At 43.0% G+C, this 18,797-nt stretch overlaps 1 protein-coding gene across 1 annotated transcript in view; it reads left to right on the forward strand.

Moving 5' to 3' along the window:
• Window positions 1–18,797, forward strand: part of LOC126412982 (uncharacterized) — a 150,280-nt gene that overhangs the window by 72,257 nt on the left and 59,226 nt on the right. Inside the window, exon 3 of the mRNA XM_050082874.1 lies at window positions 12,704–12,859. Coding sequence (XP_049938831.1) covers window positions 12,704–12,859 — 156 coding nt within the window. The remainder of the gene's footprint in view (window positions 1–12,703; window positions 12,860–18,797) is intronic.

An 18,797-nucleotide genomic window follows, 5' to 3' on the forward strand; every position in this document is an offset into this window, starting at 1 on the left:
GAATGCCCTGTTTGTCAGTACTAGTCTGCTTTCTATGTCCTCCTTGCTCCGACCGTCATGAGCGATTATGCTGCCTAGGTAGCAGAATTCCTTAACTGCATCTACCTCTTGATCGCCAATCCTGATGTTTATAATTTTATCTTGATTTGGTCCATACTGTCTCATTCCAAAATACAGAAAGCAAAGAGCTTGCAGTAGAAGAGATTTTTTTACAGTATCGACCCTGAGGAAGTGCTCTCAGCTATTAAGATATTGATTTACTGGACTTACTTGCTTCGAATGACCGTTCCTGTCATATCCCTGAATATTGACCATTCCTCCTAAGTCATCCTGTATCATAATGCAAAGCAGGTCGTACAGAACCTAACACTGTAGAATATGAGATAACAATCACGATAGATATAAAACGTTTTAGACATTATTTTTGTTCCAATAACTATCACTTACAATATGTTTGCATTTCATAGAACTGAAAATAGCACAATAATGCTGAAAGATGCCCGGCGTTAAAAAGAGTACGTTGGCGTACTGAGATACTACACAAGAAGAGTTTGCAACAGTTGGTACAAGAAGAAACACAGGACTTCCGTCCGCACCAGGAACATTGCTGCATGCAAACCAATCACGCTGCCCGCGAGAATCACGCCCTCTGGAGGCAGCGCCACCGCTACCAGGAACGCGCGCTTAAGTAACCGTGCACGAGCACAAGTTGGGAGGTGTAAGCTCCAAGTCAGTCTTGCTAGTGAGTTTCAGAGGAACGTTAGTCTTCTTTTCTTCAAGTCATGGAGTAACATACAAACATGACCGATAGCAAGATAGTGGTTAGTCTACAGTAAAAACACAATAGTAAATAGTAATTATTGTCTACGGACAGTGACTGCCTGCCTAAGATTTCACTGAGTACTGTCAGTGTGGAACTGTTCTTCTAATAGTACATCAAGACACAACATTAGTTTACTTCTGACTCTAGTTCAGATAATATTATTTAGTTTGTGTTCAACGATGGACAGGTAAACTAAATATGCATTCTACAATTGTTGTAACCAGCGTTATTAAATCCAGGTAATATATTTTATTATTCACTATTCTGTGTTACATTCATTGTGTATGTGCTGCCCTAGAACCCACGCAAACGCCTTACGAGCCTTTATCAGCCTTTCATCAAAGTGAACGCCCCCAGTCCCCAAGAACCAGTGGCTTGAATAATAGATGGAGATATATCTGCATCTACATCCATACTCCGCAAGCCACCTGACGGTGTGTGGCGGAGGGTACTTTCAGCACATCTATCGGTTCTCCCTTCTATTCCAGTCCCGTATTGTTCGTGGAAAGAAAGATTGTCGGTATGCCTCTGTGTGGGCTCTAATCTCTCTGATTTTATCCTCATGGTCTCTTCGCGAGATATACGTAGGAGGGAGCAATATACTGCTTGACTCCTCGGTGAAGGTATGTTCTCGAAACTTCAACAAAAGCCCGTACCGAGCTACTGAGCGTCTCTCCAGCAAAGTCTTCCATTGCAGTTTTATTATCCCCGTAACGCTTTCGCGATTTCTCAATTATCCCGTAACGAAGCGCGCTGCTCTCCGTTGGATCTTCTCTATCTCTTCTATCAACCCTATCTGGTACGGGCCGGCCGGGGTGGCCGAGCGGTTCTAGCCGCTACAGTCTGGAACCGCGCGACCGATTCGTTCGCAGGTTCGAATCCTGCCTCGGGCATGGATGTGTGACGTCCTTAGGTTAGTTGGGTTTAAGTAGCTCTAAGTTCTAGGGGACTGATGACCTCAGCAGTTAAGTCCCATAGTTCTCAGAGCCATTTGAACCATCTATCTGGTACGGATCCCACACTGGTGAGCAATATTCAAGCAGTGGGCGAACAAGTGTACTGTAACCTACTTCCTTTGTTTTCGGATTGCATTTCTTTAGGATTCTTCCAATGAATCTCAGTTTGGCATCTGCTTTACCGACGATCAACTTTATATGATCATTCCACTCCCAGATAATGTATGGAATTAACTGCTTCCAGTTGCTGACCTGCTATATTGTAGCTAAATGATAAAGGATCTTCCTTTCTATGTATTAGCAGCACATTACACTTGTCTACATTGAGATTGAATTGCCATTCCATGCACCATGCGTCAATTCGTTGCAGATCCTCCTGCATTTCAGTACAATTTTCCATTGTGATTATCACAATTTATTAAAATCATTTTTTTTTCGATTAGGTTTCACTAATACCTGGCTATCAAGTGATAAGCCGCAACACGCGTAGAAGGAGAACGGTGTTCGCCTCATTATCCCGGCCGCTCGATAACGGCTGCGAAACATTATCGGATTAACCGATTGTCGATCGGGTGTCCAGAGTTCAGGAGGAGTCGGGCGGTAGAAAAACCGATGGAATGCCGCGGCGTCCGGAGCAGCTCTGGGGCTGAAACAAATGAGTGCGTGCAGAGCGGGGTGCAGGCACCTGTTCCTGAACTCCGGCGAGGTGCGCAGCTGTTCGCGGCAGAGGGCTTTTTGTTGTTCGCAGGTATTTTCCCTCTGATACGGCCGGGATGCCGCCTTGTAGCCAGCAATTCGTTAATTTCCAGACACGCGGCAGGCCTACAGTTTCTGGCAGGACCGAAAAATCTGTGCCGACGTATATGTAGTCTGTCACGGCAGAAACCTGCTGACGTTCCGGAGAGTAATTAATGCAGCTATACGCATGTCAGCATCAAGTCGCTGTGGGAGAAAGGTCATAAACGAAGCCGGGCTCGGAAGGTCATATTGTATGGGTTGTTTTCTAAGCTTCAGTGACGGATTTTATGTTTTGCTTCTCAAAGCTTAAAACCGTTGGCAAGAAATATCATTTACAAGGGTCAGTCAATAATTAAAGAGACAAATTGATCTGGAGAAAAAAAGGGTTTATTTTTACAACACAATACTTTTTATACTTTTCAACATAATCCCCTTGAACATTTATGCACTTGTTCCAACGAGCTAAAAGCTTTTTTTTTCCCGGCTGCTCTTTTCCCATAAACTTTTTCACTTCCTCGTTGTCCTGGAACCTCTTCCCACATGTCTCCTTCAGTGCACCAAACAAAAGGAAATCACTAGATGCTAAGTCAGGACTGTAAAGGGGATGAGACAATACTTCCCAGCTCATTCTGTCGATGGTTTCACAGGTTAGTTGAGCAATATGAGGACGTGCGTTCTCTTGCTGGAGAATCACATCCCTCCTCTGAGATCCGCTACGTCTCTCTCTCAACACTGGCTTCACCTTGTTTAAAAGTAAATCCAAGTAGTATTAGCTGTTTATTGTACACGGCTCTTCTAGATAATCACAAAAAAACTGGACATTCAGCATCCCAAAACACCGTCAACATGATGCCTGGGTTTTGAATTTTTTCTTCACAGATGAGTTGGTGTGCTTCCACTCCATGCTTTGCCTTTCTGATTCTGGCTCATAGTAATGAACCCAAGTTTCATCACAAGTTAAAATTTTGTTGAGGAATTGCTCACCTTCTCTTTCATAATGTTCCTTCAGTTCAGTGCACATTCTCAACCTCGTTTCCTTGTGTAGCCGAGTCAGCTCCTTTGGGACCCATCTCGCACGTGTTTTGTTGTACCGTACAGATAATCCTATGAACTGTACCAGTACTAACTTGAACCTTATCAACTATCATTTCCATAGTCACACGGCGGTCGGCACGAATAATGTAATCTATTGGACTTTCAAATGACGGCGTTGAAACTGCAACTGGTCGGCCAGAACAGTGTTTGTCAGTCACTGAGTCGCGACCATTTTTGAACTGCTTGTAAAAGCTTGCACGATTTATATAACCTTCACTATAAACTTTAGAAATTCTACAGTATATATTCACTGGTTTCTCGCCTTCAGCGAGTAAAAAACGAATGACAGAACGTCGTTCAACTAATGTGAACGTTTCAAGCGGTCTCGCCATCTTGAAATGTATCTTTGAGATTATAAACAAAACGATGTTGATACATCAGCTGATCAGGGCTCATCCAAGTAATGCCAACTTAAAGCCACAAAAGTACCAAACTTGCCCTACAAACAGCTTTTTTCCTCTGACCAATTTGTCTCTTTAGTTATTGAATGACCCTCGTAAGTTTCGACTAACGTATTCTTAAACAACATAAATATTTATTTTTTTACTAGGGTATGCTGAAGGATAGTCCCTCGGAATTTCTTTTGAGAGAACTCTTAGACCTTTTTAAATAAAATTAACGTTATAAACATGTTTATTCTTGATGTCTACATATTTTCAGTTCTCTGCCGCTAGAGGACTCCGAATCGTAGCCTGTAACGTAGCGGTGTGTAACTTAACTATGTTGTGCGTGTGAAACAGCTTACTGTAACCGAGTGGGTAGTTCGATCGCCCTCTCTTTCAGCGTGAGAATGCGAGACCCCAGACGTGCGCTGCGACATCAATAACAATCCGATGCCTTGCGCACACTGTCAACAACCATCCTCGATACAGACCGGATTTCGCTCCATCTGATTTTCATCTGTTTCCAATACTTGAACATCACTTTCGCGGACTACACCCTGATAGCGATGTAGGGGTGCAAGCAGAGGTGAGGTGGTGACTCCGTCAACAATGACGAACATTCTGCAGCGACGGTATCAATAAACTGGTCTCTAGTTGAGAGAAATGTGTTCGACGCCGGGGTGACTATGTTGATGAATAAATATGAGGACGTGAAGAATAAAGACGTAGAATGTTAATAAAATTTGTTTTATTTAAAGTGCTTTAAGAGTTATAACATAAAAAATTGGGAGCCACTACTTTTCAGTACGCCCTCATATTTCCCTGGCTTATAGATTTACAGCATCACAATTATTCTTCACTTTCCTGTGCCGAAAAGTGAACGCCAAGGAGGAGGAAAATCCGCATCGTCCTGCTGGTGGCTTTTTTTCCTACATGAGGCATTCAATTAACTCAAAGAGGACGATTCCACACAGCTGTGTTTTCACAAGCAATATATTGTGCACGTTTTTTTCCAGTGCGTCCCCTGGTAAGTCTTCCGGCGAAGGAAAATAGGTGGAACATTTATTGGTTAGAAACGTCACACAATATTTTAACTATCCGGCTTTCTTATTTAATAACGGAGACAGTACGGGCTTCAAAACGACCCAGATTGGTTCAAAATGAATATTCTGCCTTTTGTAGAATGGTAGGTGCCTCCGAATTTTTTATTTGATAATTCTTAAAGATTTTAAAGTAAACCAGACTTCGAAACTTTCCAGGTCTTTATTCTGCGTGTCTGCATATTTATTTCTCAACATAGTCACCCTGGCAACGAAAACATTTCTCCCAACGAGACACCAGTTTGTTGGTACCGTCACTGTAGAATGTTTGACTTTGTTGACGGAGTCATAACCTCAACTCTACTTTCACCTCCCCTTCACTATTAAAGTGAAGTCCGCGAAGTTGCTCGTCAAGTCTTGAAAACAGGTGAAATTGAATGGGGTCACGGACCGTGTGGTGTATGATCGATGACATTGAACCCAAACCGTAGGATTGTTGCAGATGTCACAACGCTCGTGTGTGGTAGCGCATTGTCATGCTGAAGGAGACGGTGATTCACGCGTGGGCAGATACTTCGAATTCGAAACTCGATTGAAACATGCTGTTTCTCACGCGAGCCAGCGGGTGTGTTGGACCTTCCATCGAGTGACAGACCCCCGTGAAGATGTCTCCCGCAGACGGGGACGAAACGTTGGGAATTGAGACAAAATTCATCAGCCGACCACGGCATAACAGCCCGGATAATCATAATGGACATAATATAGTTATTTTACATACCACCATGTTGCATGCAACATTTCGGAATCCTCTAGCGGAAAAGGGCTCCAATTACGTAGACGTGAAGAATAAGGTTTAGAATGTTAATAACGTTTATTTTGTTTATAAAGTTCACATAGATAATTGGGAAGCATTGCTTTTCAACATGGTATGTATCAGTGGCCTTTTCCGTGGGACTCAACACTTCCACTTTTGCGAATTTGCACACTGCCTATATCTAACGTAACTTTCTGCTTCCTCGACGCACTGTTTTTTGGCGACTGCTTAAGGAAGTTTAACATGCTCTGTCCAGTATATCTTCATCTACTCTTGACCTCTCAGTACCTCCGCCTCCTTCATGACATAACGCATTTTACATCGATACATTGTTCGTACCTGACGTCGTGAGAAGGATCCAGATGTCCTATAAACAATAGTAGAACCTTTACACTCCATCCACACTTGCTGCAGTCGGTTGCTAAAGTCACAAACAACAATGCACACGATTCGTATCTAACTTTTCCTCCAATGTAACACAAACGTCGAAATTTGCGTCATGTTACTTTCATAAGGTAGTAAGGTAATACTTTTTGTTCAACGTTGGTGAAATAATTTCTGAATCACTATTAGCGCTAGTCCTTGCTTAATTTTGATATACTATGTGATCAAAAGTATCCGGACACCTCCAAAAACATACTTTTTTCATATTAGGTGCATTGTGCAGCCACCTACTGCCACGTACACCATATCAACGACCTCAGTAGTCAGTAGACATCGTGAGAGAGCAGGATGGGTAGCTTCACGGAACTCACGGACTTCGAACCTGGTCAAGTGATTGGGTGTCACATGTGTCTTACGTCTGTACGCGAGATTTCCACACTCCTAAACATCTCTAGGTCCATTGTTTCCGATGTGATAGTGGAAACGTTAAGGGACACGTACAGCAAAAAGCGTACAGGCCGACCTCGTATGTTGACTGACAGAGACCGCCGACAGTTGAAGAGGGTCGTACTGTCGAATAGGCAGACATTTATCCACACCATCACACAAGAATTCCAAACTACATCAGGATCCACTGCAAGTACTATGACAGAAGGCGGGAGGTAAGAAAACTTGGATTTCATGGTCGAGCGGCTGCTCATAAGCCACACATCACACCGGTAAATGTCAAACGACGCATCGATTGGTGTAAGGAGCGTAAACATTGAAGATTGAACAATGGAAAAACATTGTATGGAGTGACGAATCACGGTACACAATGTAGTGATCCGATGGCAGGGTGTGGGCATGGCGAATGCTCTGTGAACATCATCTGCCAGCGTGTGTAGTGCCAACTCCATATTGAATTGCAGCATTACCGAAGGAGGACGCCTCGAACTTGTCATTTTGAGCCAGGTGTCCGGATACCTTTGATCACATAGTATATCGCAGGAACTGTAACTTCTTATGTTAGTACTACATGCCGATGCTAAGTGACGTCGGTGGTTTCCTAAAACTGTTTTGGTGGAAATGCGTACTCTGTCTTTGAATGTCTTCCTGCATACGCATCAAGTCCGCTTTCATGGGCACTCCGCCGTGAATAATTGTTCGTGATTAAACCTAGTTCTGTGCTCAGCAACAAGTGTATTGAGTTCAATGTTTTCGATGTCTTTGCTTTGCTTCGGACGGAATGATGACGAAATCTGAGATTCGCAGATTTGATCACTTTCACCATAAAATTTTTAATTATTTCAGAATTTTTTATTTCTATTCTTAAATTGTCTCCTCGGTACTGAAGTTAAACAATAGTGAAGGATAGAAATTTACGGTTTATTGTCTCGTCGGAAAAATGGTCATTAAGCCCATAAACAATAATGGTGACTTCCTACAAACCTCTCTTGCTTTCTTTCACGTAGTTTAGATGATTCGTTCAGGCAGCCAGCAGATGAAATCAACAGATCTATCTAAAATTTAAATGTACAGATTTCATAACAATCAATGCTTCCCCTGCTCTTAACGACCTTTTTGCGCAAAATTCTGGTTATTTATCCATTCTTAAAAAGCAATGGAAATTTAGTTTGTCCTTGATGACGAACATTCCACAAATTTTACATTATGCATTTATTTTTTGTACCTTTTGAAATTTTGTTGCTTTTGTTTCTTACAAACTTACTCGAACATGGAACAATTTATCACTTAAGTAGCCCACAAAAATGTTGACTGAAAAAAGAAACAAGAGAAGTCAGAGATTGTCCATCATATGTGAATGAATACTGCACTATAATGTAAGTACACGCAATGTAGCGAAGAAACTTTATACATAATAAAGGAATGTGCGGCGAAACTGTTCTTAGACTGTTTTGGGAGCTTATAGAAGGTGTAACCTGCATAATAGAAGACAGTTCCCTGTGTGATTGTTAAATAATTTGTACAATAGCTTTCTGCCTAGTATCTAGGCAGTGAATACCGCATATACACTCCTGGAAATTGAAATAAGAACACCGTGAATTCATTGTCCCAGTAAGGGGAAACTTTATTGACACATTCCTGGGGTCAGATACATCACATGATCACTCTGACAGAACCACAGGAACATAGACACAGGCAACAGAGCATGCACAATGTCGGCACTAGTACAGTGTATATCCACCTTTCGCAGCAATGCAGGCTGCTATTCTCCCATGGAGACGATCGTAGAGATGCTGGATGTAGTCCTGTGGAACGGCTTGCCATGCCATTTCCACCTGGCGCCTCAGTTGGACCAGCGTTCGTGCTGGACGTGCAGACCGCGTGAGACGACGCTTCATCCAGTCCCAAACATGCTCAATGGGGGACAGATCCGGAGATCTTGCTGGCCAGGGTAGTTGACTTACACCTTCTAGAGCACGTTGGGTGGCACGGGATACATGCGGACGTGCATTGTCCTGTTGGAACAGCAAGTTCCCTTGCCGGTCTAGGAATGGTAGAACGATGGGTTCGATGACGGTTTGGATGTACCGTGCACTATTCAGTGTCCCCTCGATGATCACCAGTGGTGTACGGCCAGTGTAGGAGATCGCTCCCCACACCATGATGCCGGGTGTTGGCCCTGTGTGCCTCGGTCGTATGCAGTCCTGATTGTGGCGCTCACCTGCACGGCGCCAAACACGCATACGACCATCATTGGCACCAAGGCAGAAGCGACTCTCATCGCTGAAGACGACACGTCTCCATTCGTCCCTCCATTCACGCCTGTCGCGACACCACTGGAGGCGGGCTGCACGATGTTGGAGCGTGAGCGGAAGACGGCCTAACGGTGTGCGGGACCGTAGCCCAGCTTCATGGAGACGGTTGCGAATGGTCCTCGCCGATACCCCAGGAGCAACAGTGTCCCTAATTTGCTGGGAAGTGGCGGTGCGGTCCCCTACGGCACTGCGTAGGATCCTACGGTCTTGGCGTGCATCCGTGCGTCGCTGCGGTCCGGTCCCAGGTCGACGGGCACGTGCACCTTCCGCCGACCACTGGCGACAACATCGATGTACTGTGGAGACCTCACGCCCCACGTGTTGAGCAATTCGGCGGTACGTCCACCCGGCCTCCCGCATGCCCACTATACGCCCTCGCTCAAAGTCCGTCAACTGCACATACGGTTCACGTCCACGCTGTCGCGGCATGCTACCAGTGTTAAAGACTGCGATGGAGCTCCGTATGCCACGGCAAACTGGCTGACACTGACGGCGGCGGTGCACAAATGCTGCGCAGCTAGCGCCATTCGACGGCCAACACCGCGGTTCCTGGTGTGTCCGCTGTGCCGTGCGTGTGATCATTGCTTGAACAGCCCTCTCGCAGTGTCCGGAGCAAGTATGGTGGGTCTGACACACCGGTGTCAATGTGTTCTTTTTTCCATTTCCAGGAGTGTAGTTTTAGACGAGACGGCAACAATCCCACGACGGAATGTATTTACAGGGCTGGCGGGGTTAGGAAACTGAGACGCTTGAATACCCAGCTGCCTTACAGAGGATGCGAAATGCCTAGACCAGGCTGGTAGACGTCTGTCACAAGTCTGCATGCAATATCAGCTTAAAATTAACAGGTACCTCTGATGAGTTAATCTTGTGTACTGTTGGCATTTTTAAAACATAATAAAATCAGTGTAGCTAGTAGAGAACTGAATAAGAACTGTACCTATTAATCTGTAAGTTAAAATTGAACATTGGTAAATTACGAAGAAAGACGATTGTAAGTTAGAACAGATTAACGACACAGATTTTCTTCAAAATTCTCCTTTTTAACGTATCCTTTAGAGCTCTGTCAGTGGATGCAGCAGTTTTGACAGCCACGCCCTTCTCACTGCCTGTCTTGCGCTCTCTGTGTCCAACTGATCCCGTCATTGACTGCTTTCTTTGTGCTTCGTTGAAAGGAAAAAATAATTTATAACGTTCAGTAGTAATTACTAATGTTATATTAGTGATTAATTATTAGTATTATCACTGCTTATAATGATTTATTGTGTATTTTAGTTACACTCAATATTTGTTAACATAATTAAGACTGAAAAAGGAAGAAAAATGGATATATTGGCCACTGCCTAGACGCCATTCCACGAATGATATTGTTAGTTGGGCACGACCACCAACGAATCAATAACAGAGAAGAGAATTTGTCATTAATTAACCACTCTTACAACAATGTTAGAAAAACCTAACTTCTTGTGTAAATTTAAAACAATTACATGAAGTGGGAATTTATCATACAAGAAAACATCAACAATGTGACCCCATATTTTAAGGAGAAAACAGTACAGCCGCAAGATACCAGCATCAGGAAACGAAACCGCTCGAAAATTTGGACCGTAATTCTAAGAGTACGCGCTGATGAACTTCTGAATGTCTATCTTTTAAACTTCCGCGAGAACAGGTTGTCGCTCACTCCGCCCAGTTGCAGCCGCCTCACGTCTGAACGCTTTACTGCTCAGTGCCGTGAGTAAGAGGGTCATGTTCATCATGTCAGTAAACCAACAAGCGGTAGTTCTTTGTTTCTTTTCCAGCCTGTAACAGGTTCAGAGATCTCTTTGCTTTGAACACTTTTACGTTGTGATTCACAAATGCATTGTACATTAATGAAATAAATCATTATCCGTTAAAGTAGTAGCATAATGCCGTTTAGTTATTAACATCACTATTGTGCGTTATTTTCTTTGGACTGAAGAACTGTTAAAGCGAAGTACATCTGCAGGAGTTGCGTTATTCTTCAGTATCATTGCATGATTAAAACTTAACAATTCCTCATTTGATTAGGCTTATTCATTTCGATTTTTAGGTATATACGTTGTTGAAATTGTGCAGATATGTGCGTGAGGTTGCCATATTACGTGTTCTCGAACAAAATTCTAAAACACGCCAGACAGATATGGCCTACTCCCGCGTCCTCTTCGCACGCCTTCAACATCTGGCGATTACGTGACCCCTGGTTGTCACTCCTCTTTACAGTACTTCGCACTCGGTCTTTAGACGTCTGCAGTGAGCCGAAGCGAGAGGCAAAAAACTTTTGCGCGCGGAAGTGTAACAGCTGCACATTCAGAAGTTCATCATTGCGATCTATCGGAATTACTGTGCAGATTTTCCCACAGAATTCATAGCTGGGACTGACAACTTGCTAGCGTCCTTTTCTCTTTACAGTATGAAGTCGAGTTGGTGATGTTTATTTTGTCAGATGTGAATGTCTCAAAACCGTACAAAACTTGAGTACCAGACAATATGATATCCGGGCTCCTTTAAATGACTATACCTAACTCAGGGGGTTTCGAGTGACACCTTTACACAATTTCTGTACGGTTGCATCACTGTACGGACTCACGAATTCAAGTGGCCGTTATGTGCGCAATGGCCATTATGCCCGCCTTCCCCGTAACAGTTGCCAACTAGGCAACTCTACAGCCACTATTACCTACGCTTAGAGTTGCGCTCTACCAAAATTACATAAATGATGTAAGAAATGGTAGTATTATCGGTAGTATTGATAGAATCGGAAGCGAAAGTAGCATAAATGAATATTTAAGGAGGAAACTGTGAGCTGACGATTTCTCTTTGTTTTTTGATTTGCACATAATTAACACCACACTTTATTCATTGTTAGTCCATGATGTATTTTGCATTCTTACATAATACAAAAGTCATCTTATAACTAATAAAAATTAGTCATCTCGTGACTTCTAAGCTGTTATAGAATCAATGCAATTACTGCTGATGCAAGTACAGTTTACATTAAAAAAGATTAAAAATTATATACTTTTTGTTGGTATTTTGTACTCAAAAGAATGTTTTCCATCATGATCAAAGGCAATACGTTGTTGTTATTGCTGAGAAGTAAGAAAGTTGAGGAACAGAAGATTTGAAGCGATATTCGATATGTTTTTGTATTGAGTATTTTTTCAAATTTTACTTTTTTGGAGAAAATTGCATTTTCTAGCACTATATGATGAATCGGTATTGTTTCTTTTTCATTTTTACTACAAAACTCCTCTGCTCCGCGTTACAAGCTAACAACTTTCAAACAAAACCTGAATTAAACACTGAAAATTTCATTTTTGCTATAAATACTGTTTATATTTCAGTAACAGGCAGGAGGGTAACAATGCAGAACAATTGTAGGTTACGGGGCCCTTTGTGAATCTGCACTTAGTTCCTAGGGGAATCTAGTAACGCGCTGATCGCATACGCAGAAGAAGCAACAAATACGTGGAACGCCTGATTGGTACGCAATACACGGAACGTACAAGTAAAGCGGGTACGATCGTAACTGACAAAAGCTACTAGGAAAATTACAGTAATCTACGCTCCCTTACGATAGTCTACGGTAGCTTTACAACTCTACCTGCGTCTGACGTGCACTTAGTCTAGAGTGAAGAGCGATACTACGAGTCGACTGCAGGTGGGTGGACTCTGCTGTTGCAGGGAACGGCGGACAGAAGCGGGCCGCGGGCCTCTTCCAGTTCCCCCGCGTCGGCCGCGCCTTCATCGACGGGCCGCTGCCCTTCTCTCTGAGCGTGGTCGGCCCGCTGCGGCTGGCTCCGTCGAGCGACAAGGACGCTGACCCCGAAGCCGCCACCGGTGAGGATAATGCAGGCTCAACTTGTCTCACAGCCTCCCTCCTCCCCGCCCCCCCACCGCCCCCCTCATCACCTTTCTTCCCAGCAACACCCTCATCTGAAGCCAGTACTCCTTCTGATGTTCCTCATCTTCTCCTTTATTCTGTTAGGTAGTGCCCAGTTCACGTGTGATTAACATTTATTTGGCACAAATTTTTAAATATACAAAGGTATTGATTACACAATACTTTATTAAGCGTTATATATTTCATCATCAGACTGAAGCTGTAGAACAGAGTGTACAAGGAAATTAACGACGTCAAATTCGTGTATAATAACATAAGAATACATCTCAGTAATCCATATACGAAACCATATACACAATTTTCAATTAATATCGTACTTATACTTAAATTAAACTTTAGCAAAATGCTCACGAAAGTAAGCACATAGATTGAATATAATACAGATCTCATACAGTTATATTTGGCAGCGCCGTTGTCTGTTCGAAGAGAACCATTGCCAATCTGTCTTTGGCGGTTAAACTATCTAAGAAGTAAACAAAGACCAATAGGTGGCCCAAGCATCGACAACAGATGTGAAGTCAAAGATAACTTTACAAAGAGCAATCAATAAGTCATAACATCGTGAACAACTTGATCAAGGTACGTTTATGCTACTTTTATGGAGGAGAACCTCATATACTGACAGGAGGTAAAATTTACATAGCATGAAATGTGTGTCGTTAGGTAGCACCGTAAACGACGTAACAGAGATAGTCGTTAGTAAACAAAACAGAACACATGTTTGTAACCATAAGTCATGTGGTACAATGTAAACATAAAACCGATAAACATCAGAAAATAATAATCATTGTGAAAGAAAAAGTTTACAGTCATCACAAAATAAAATGTTACATAAGTGTCACCAAATTCTGTCATATCACAATAGCTCTCGTAAGAGAGTGAAAAAATGTAACGGGACATAGATAACGCTCCACTGAATAATATAAGGTAGGGAACCTGGGGATGGAGAAGCCATGTCTATGTCTCATTTTCACATTTGTCTAATATTTGGACACTTTCCAAAACAAATTATTTTTAGAAAAATTTCTCTGAAAAATGTATGGTTCAAATGACTCAGCACTATGGGACTTAACATCTGAGGTCATAAGTATCCTAGAACTTAGAACTACTTAAACCCAACTAACCTAAGGACATCACACACATCCATGCCCGAGGCAGGATTCGAACCTGCGACCGTAGCAGTCGCGTGGTACCGGACTGAAGTGCGTAGAATCGCTCGGCCACCGCTGCCGGCAAAACTATATGTTTCAGCATTTTGTTGGGTAGCCATTCTGTTGTATCACTTCTTTCCAACGCTGCGGCGAAGAGCTATCGGCCTTTTTTTTAAACAGCCAGTGCATAGACCGTCCCATTCTTCTTCTATTCGACGCTTCGAAGTTTCTTTGTAAGACTTAGATTTTTTTTTTTCTAACGCGTAGCTCTACTTCTCCCCAAACATTCTCAAAAGTGTTGAGGTCTGGTGATTGAGGTGGTGGTTGGAAGACTTTTGGAAATCGTACGACAAATAACACTGCACAATGTGAGCCTTATGTTTCGGGTCACTGTCCTGTTTAAACTTAAATGCGTATGATAACACCGTTTTTCTGCACTTTTGGGTAAATTGTTTTCTGATGGGATGCGATAGACATATTTTTCCATAATACTGTCGATGAACACTAATTCGCCCGGTTCAACGCCGCGCGGGATTAGCCGAGTGGTCTTGGGGGCTGCAGTCATGGACTGTGCGGCTGGTCCCGGCGGAGGTTCGAGTCCTCCCTCGGGCATGGATGTGTGTGTTTGCCCTTAGGATAATTTAGGTTAAGTAGTGTGTAAGCTTTGGGACTGATAACCTTAGCAGCTAAGTCCCATAAGATTTCACACACATTTGAACTCCCGGTTCAAATGCGAATATGCAGCCCCAGACGAGAACACAGACACGTCCAAGCTTTACAATGGGCTTAATATTTGTGACTTTCAATTCTTCATTATTCTTCGCCCACATCATCTGTCCATAAGACCCAAAAATGTTAAATTTACTTTCCTCGGTAAAAATGACGTCGTTCCGACATGTTACTTTCTTCGTAATAAACTCTTTAGCAAAGTCCAGTATCCACTTCGATTCTGTTCATTCGCATACAGTTTACTCCTAGCTACTCTTGTATTGTAGTCACCATTTTCCAATGCTCTGTCATTCGTTTGAGGATGTATCTTCTTTAAAGTCTCGTTCAGGAGCTCAACTGCTAATTTTGGTGTATTGAGTGCAGATTGCTTCTTTATTTTTCGTATTAGATTTCCCTTGTCACGTGCATTCAACTTCTTTGATTGGTGAGTTATAGAGTCTATACGGTCTGCGTTTTTGAATCGTCTCACAATATCTGCCGCACTATTCATTCTGATGTTGAACATGGCAGCAGTCAGCGTATTTGATTTATCTTTCGCGTCATGAAAAATGACAGGCTGGGGTATATAAAAACTGATATTAGTTTCATGTGACATTGTTGCATGTGGACTGCGCTTGTAAACGAACACTAACTTCTAACTCAGAGTATATTATTTGGCGTGAACGATCAAAACAGGTACTACACCGCCAAATGTCCGAACATTAAAGGAATGTGAAAATCGTACTATTTAACAACTGTTATAAGTTATGTTAAAATGCTCATACTATCATTTCCTTGCCTAACACCTGGCTGCTCGTAGTGGCTTCGGTGCGTATCCTCTAAGTCAGGATACTGCTGGAACCGTATGGTGTAGATCCTTGAGATCGCTCTGCGGCAGAACTGCTTCCAGTGGTTCAGCGAACTGAACTCGATGTGAGCGGCCAGGCGTCGCTCTAAATACACGCATGTCCGAGTGATATCTGCTGGATGTCTGGAAACAACGTGGTTGGCAGAGGCAAAGTAGTGTCCCCGATTGTGGTGCTGTTGCCCAGGATGCGCATACCGCTGCCTCGAGGCTGGCGTCCCTGGTGGCGAAGCTAGCACCGCATGCTTCCATGGTGGCGGCTGGAGTTCTGCTTCAAAACAGACTGGCATGTTTTGGATAAAATCTAGCTTCTTGTGATGGATGCGCTGTGCCTGCAGTACTGTTGACGTCGAGGTGTTCCAAAGGAGTGTCCCCTGCGGAGACGGAGCACAGGCAACATGTCGACCATATCTGTGGTGCGGGCAGCAGCAGTTGCAGGCGAAGGTCTTGGATACGGCATGTGGGCTATTTAGCAAATACTTTAGTAAGTTGTTGCAAATTAGAATTATGAATTTTATACTTACGTCTACTCTATATTCCAGAAGCCACCTCGAGTGTGTGGCGAAGTGTACATGGTGTACTACCATCATGCTCCCCGGCATTTTCCTCTTCCAGTCATGAAAGTTTCGTGGAAAGTATGTTTGTTAGTTACATTTCCACAGATTATTTTTTATCAAAATGCAGTGAAACGAGTCAGTTTACATGTTCTGTATACATGATTACTGTTAACATTAATTAAAACATTATTATTTTAGTCCTACTCATACCTTTTTCATGTATACAGGTTTTAAGTAGAAATTCGTCAGTGGAATATGAGCATCTGCCCAAGAGAAATGATTTAAAGTTAGATTCAGAACGTTCTTCAGTATCTGTCAAACATTTTAAGCTATTGGAAAACTGATCAAATATTTTTGTTGTTGCATAGTTAACTACTTTTTGCCCCACTGACACCTTTAATAAGGGGTAACAAAGATTACTTTTCCCTCCAGTGTTCTAGGTATGGATATCACTGTTCTTCTAAAATGGTAATGGATTATTTATGACGAATTTCACTAGCGAATATATGTACTGGGACTGCGCAGTTAACATGCCTAGCTTCCTGAAGAGGTATATACATGGCGTCCGTAGGTGACCACCACATATTACTCTTAATGCTCGCTTTTGTGCCATCAATACTTTATATCTGTGTAATGAGTTATCCAAGAAAAAAATTCCATATGACATTATTAAGTCGAAATTTACAAAATATGCCAGTAATCTGATTCGTTTGGTTCCAAGACTAGCAAATATACGAAAAGCAAAAGTAGATGTACTCAACTGTTTTACACCTGAAAAAGGAACTTTCTACCCTACTTACTGACTCCTGCCCGTGCGCTACTCAAATGTTAGTATGACACTATTTGATGTACAGAACTGAATAAAGAATCCAGAATGAAATTTTCACTCTGCAGCGAAGTGTGCGCTGATATGAAACTTCCTGGCAGATTAAAACTGTGTGTCGAAACGAGACTCGAACTCGGGTCTATGCCTTTCGCAGGAGAGCGTCTGTAAAGTTCGGAAGGTAGGAGACGAGGTACTGGCGGAAGTAAAGCTGTGAGGACGGATTGTGAGTCGTGCTTGGGTAGCTTAGTTGGTAGAGCACTTGCACGCGATAGGCAAAGGTCCCGAGTTCGAGTCTCGGTCCAGCTAACAGTTTTAATCTGCCAGAATGTTTTCCAAAATTTAAGGAGAGCATATTTTCTTAGACTCACTTTATAGCTCCTCGAAAAATATCAGTTACCATCTCTTCTATTGCTTTCTCTCTAATCGGATTCATTGTAACACTAGAATCGCCTGCAAAAAGTACCAATTCTGCTTGTTGAGTGTTAAGTGGAAGGTCATGCACACATATAAAGAGTAGGAGTGGATCCAAAATTGAACCCTGTGGGACTCCCTTTGTTATTTCTCCCGTCACTAAAATTTTATACCCTTCCAACATTGTCTGAATTCGTCAGCACATTCTTTTGTACTGTGTTTGTTGAGCACGATTCAAACCAGCGTTATTGCTAAGCCTCCGCATGAGCTCAAATTTAATGTCATCATTCCACGAAATATATGTAGGAAAAGTCTGCCTGCTTACCTGGGCGATAAAGTGCCTGCCTTCCGTGCCAGCGGACCCGGGTTCGATTCCCGGCCGGGTTAGAGATTTTTCTCCGCTCGTGGACTGAGTGTTGTGTTGTCCACATCATCATTTCAGCCTCATCACCGGCGCGCAAGTCGCCAAATGTGGCGTCGAATGAAGTATGACTTGCATTTGGCGGCCGAACTTCCCCGAATGGGGCCTCAGGGCCAACGATGCCATACGCTCATTTCCATTTGTGTGTAGGAAAAGTTGATAGAATACCTAATCAAAACGATCTCTATTGAATGTGAAATATTACGAGAGACATGCCCGCTAGTATAAAAGGAAGTGGAGCGTATTGTGTTGTTAGTAGAGAAGCACTAACAGCACAATGAATCGGTCAGGAGCGCGTAGTGGTTTCGAATGTAGACTGTTTACAGAATGTCACCTGACTAACAGATTCATCAGGGACATTTCAGCCCTTCTAAAGATGCCACGATCGAATGTCGTTGATGTGATTGGAAGTGAAAACATGAAAGAAGGATCGCAGCTAAACCAGGGCCAGGCATACATACCCCATGTACTGACGGACAAGGACCATCGAACACTACGGAGAGTAGGTGTAAAAAAATCGCATGAAATCAACTAAATAAATCACTCGTGACTTCCAAGGCAGCTAGCACAATGTCTGTGCATAAGGAGTTAGAAGGAATGAGTTACAACGGTCGAGAAGTTCCTCATAAGACACACGTCTCTGTAGAAAATGCTAAGCGACGCTTGAGGTGCTGTGAAGAACGACGGCACTGGACAATGGACGACTCGAAACGCGTGATTTGGAGTGACGAATAACGCTATACCCTGCGGCAATATGATGGATGGGTTTGGGTTCAGCGAATACCTGGGGAACGTTACCTGCCACCATGTGTAGCGCCAACGCTGAAGTACGGAGCAGGTCGTGTTAGGGAATGGGTGCGAGTTTTGTCGTTAGAGTGTGGTCCCCGTTATTGATCTTTGGAAGACGTCAAATGTAGATGGATACGAACACGTTT

The sequence above is a fragment of the Schistocerca serialis genome, chromosome 7 (assembly GCF_023864345.2).
Source record: "Schistocerca serialis cubense isolate TAMUIC-IGC-003099 chromosome 7, iqSchSeri2.2, whole genome shotgun sequence".
NCBI classification, from domain to species: domain Eukaryota; kingdom Metazoa; phylum Arthropoda; class Insecta; order Orthoptera; family Acrididae; genus Schistocerca; species Schistocerca serialis.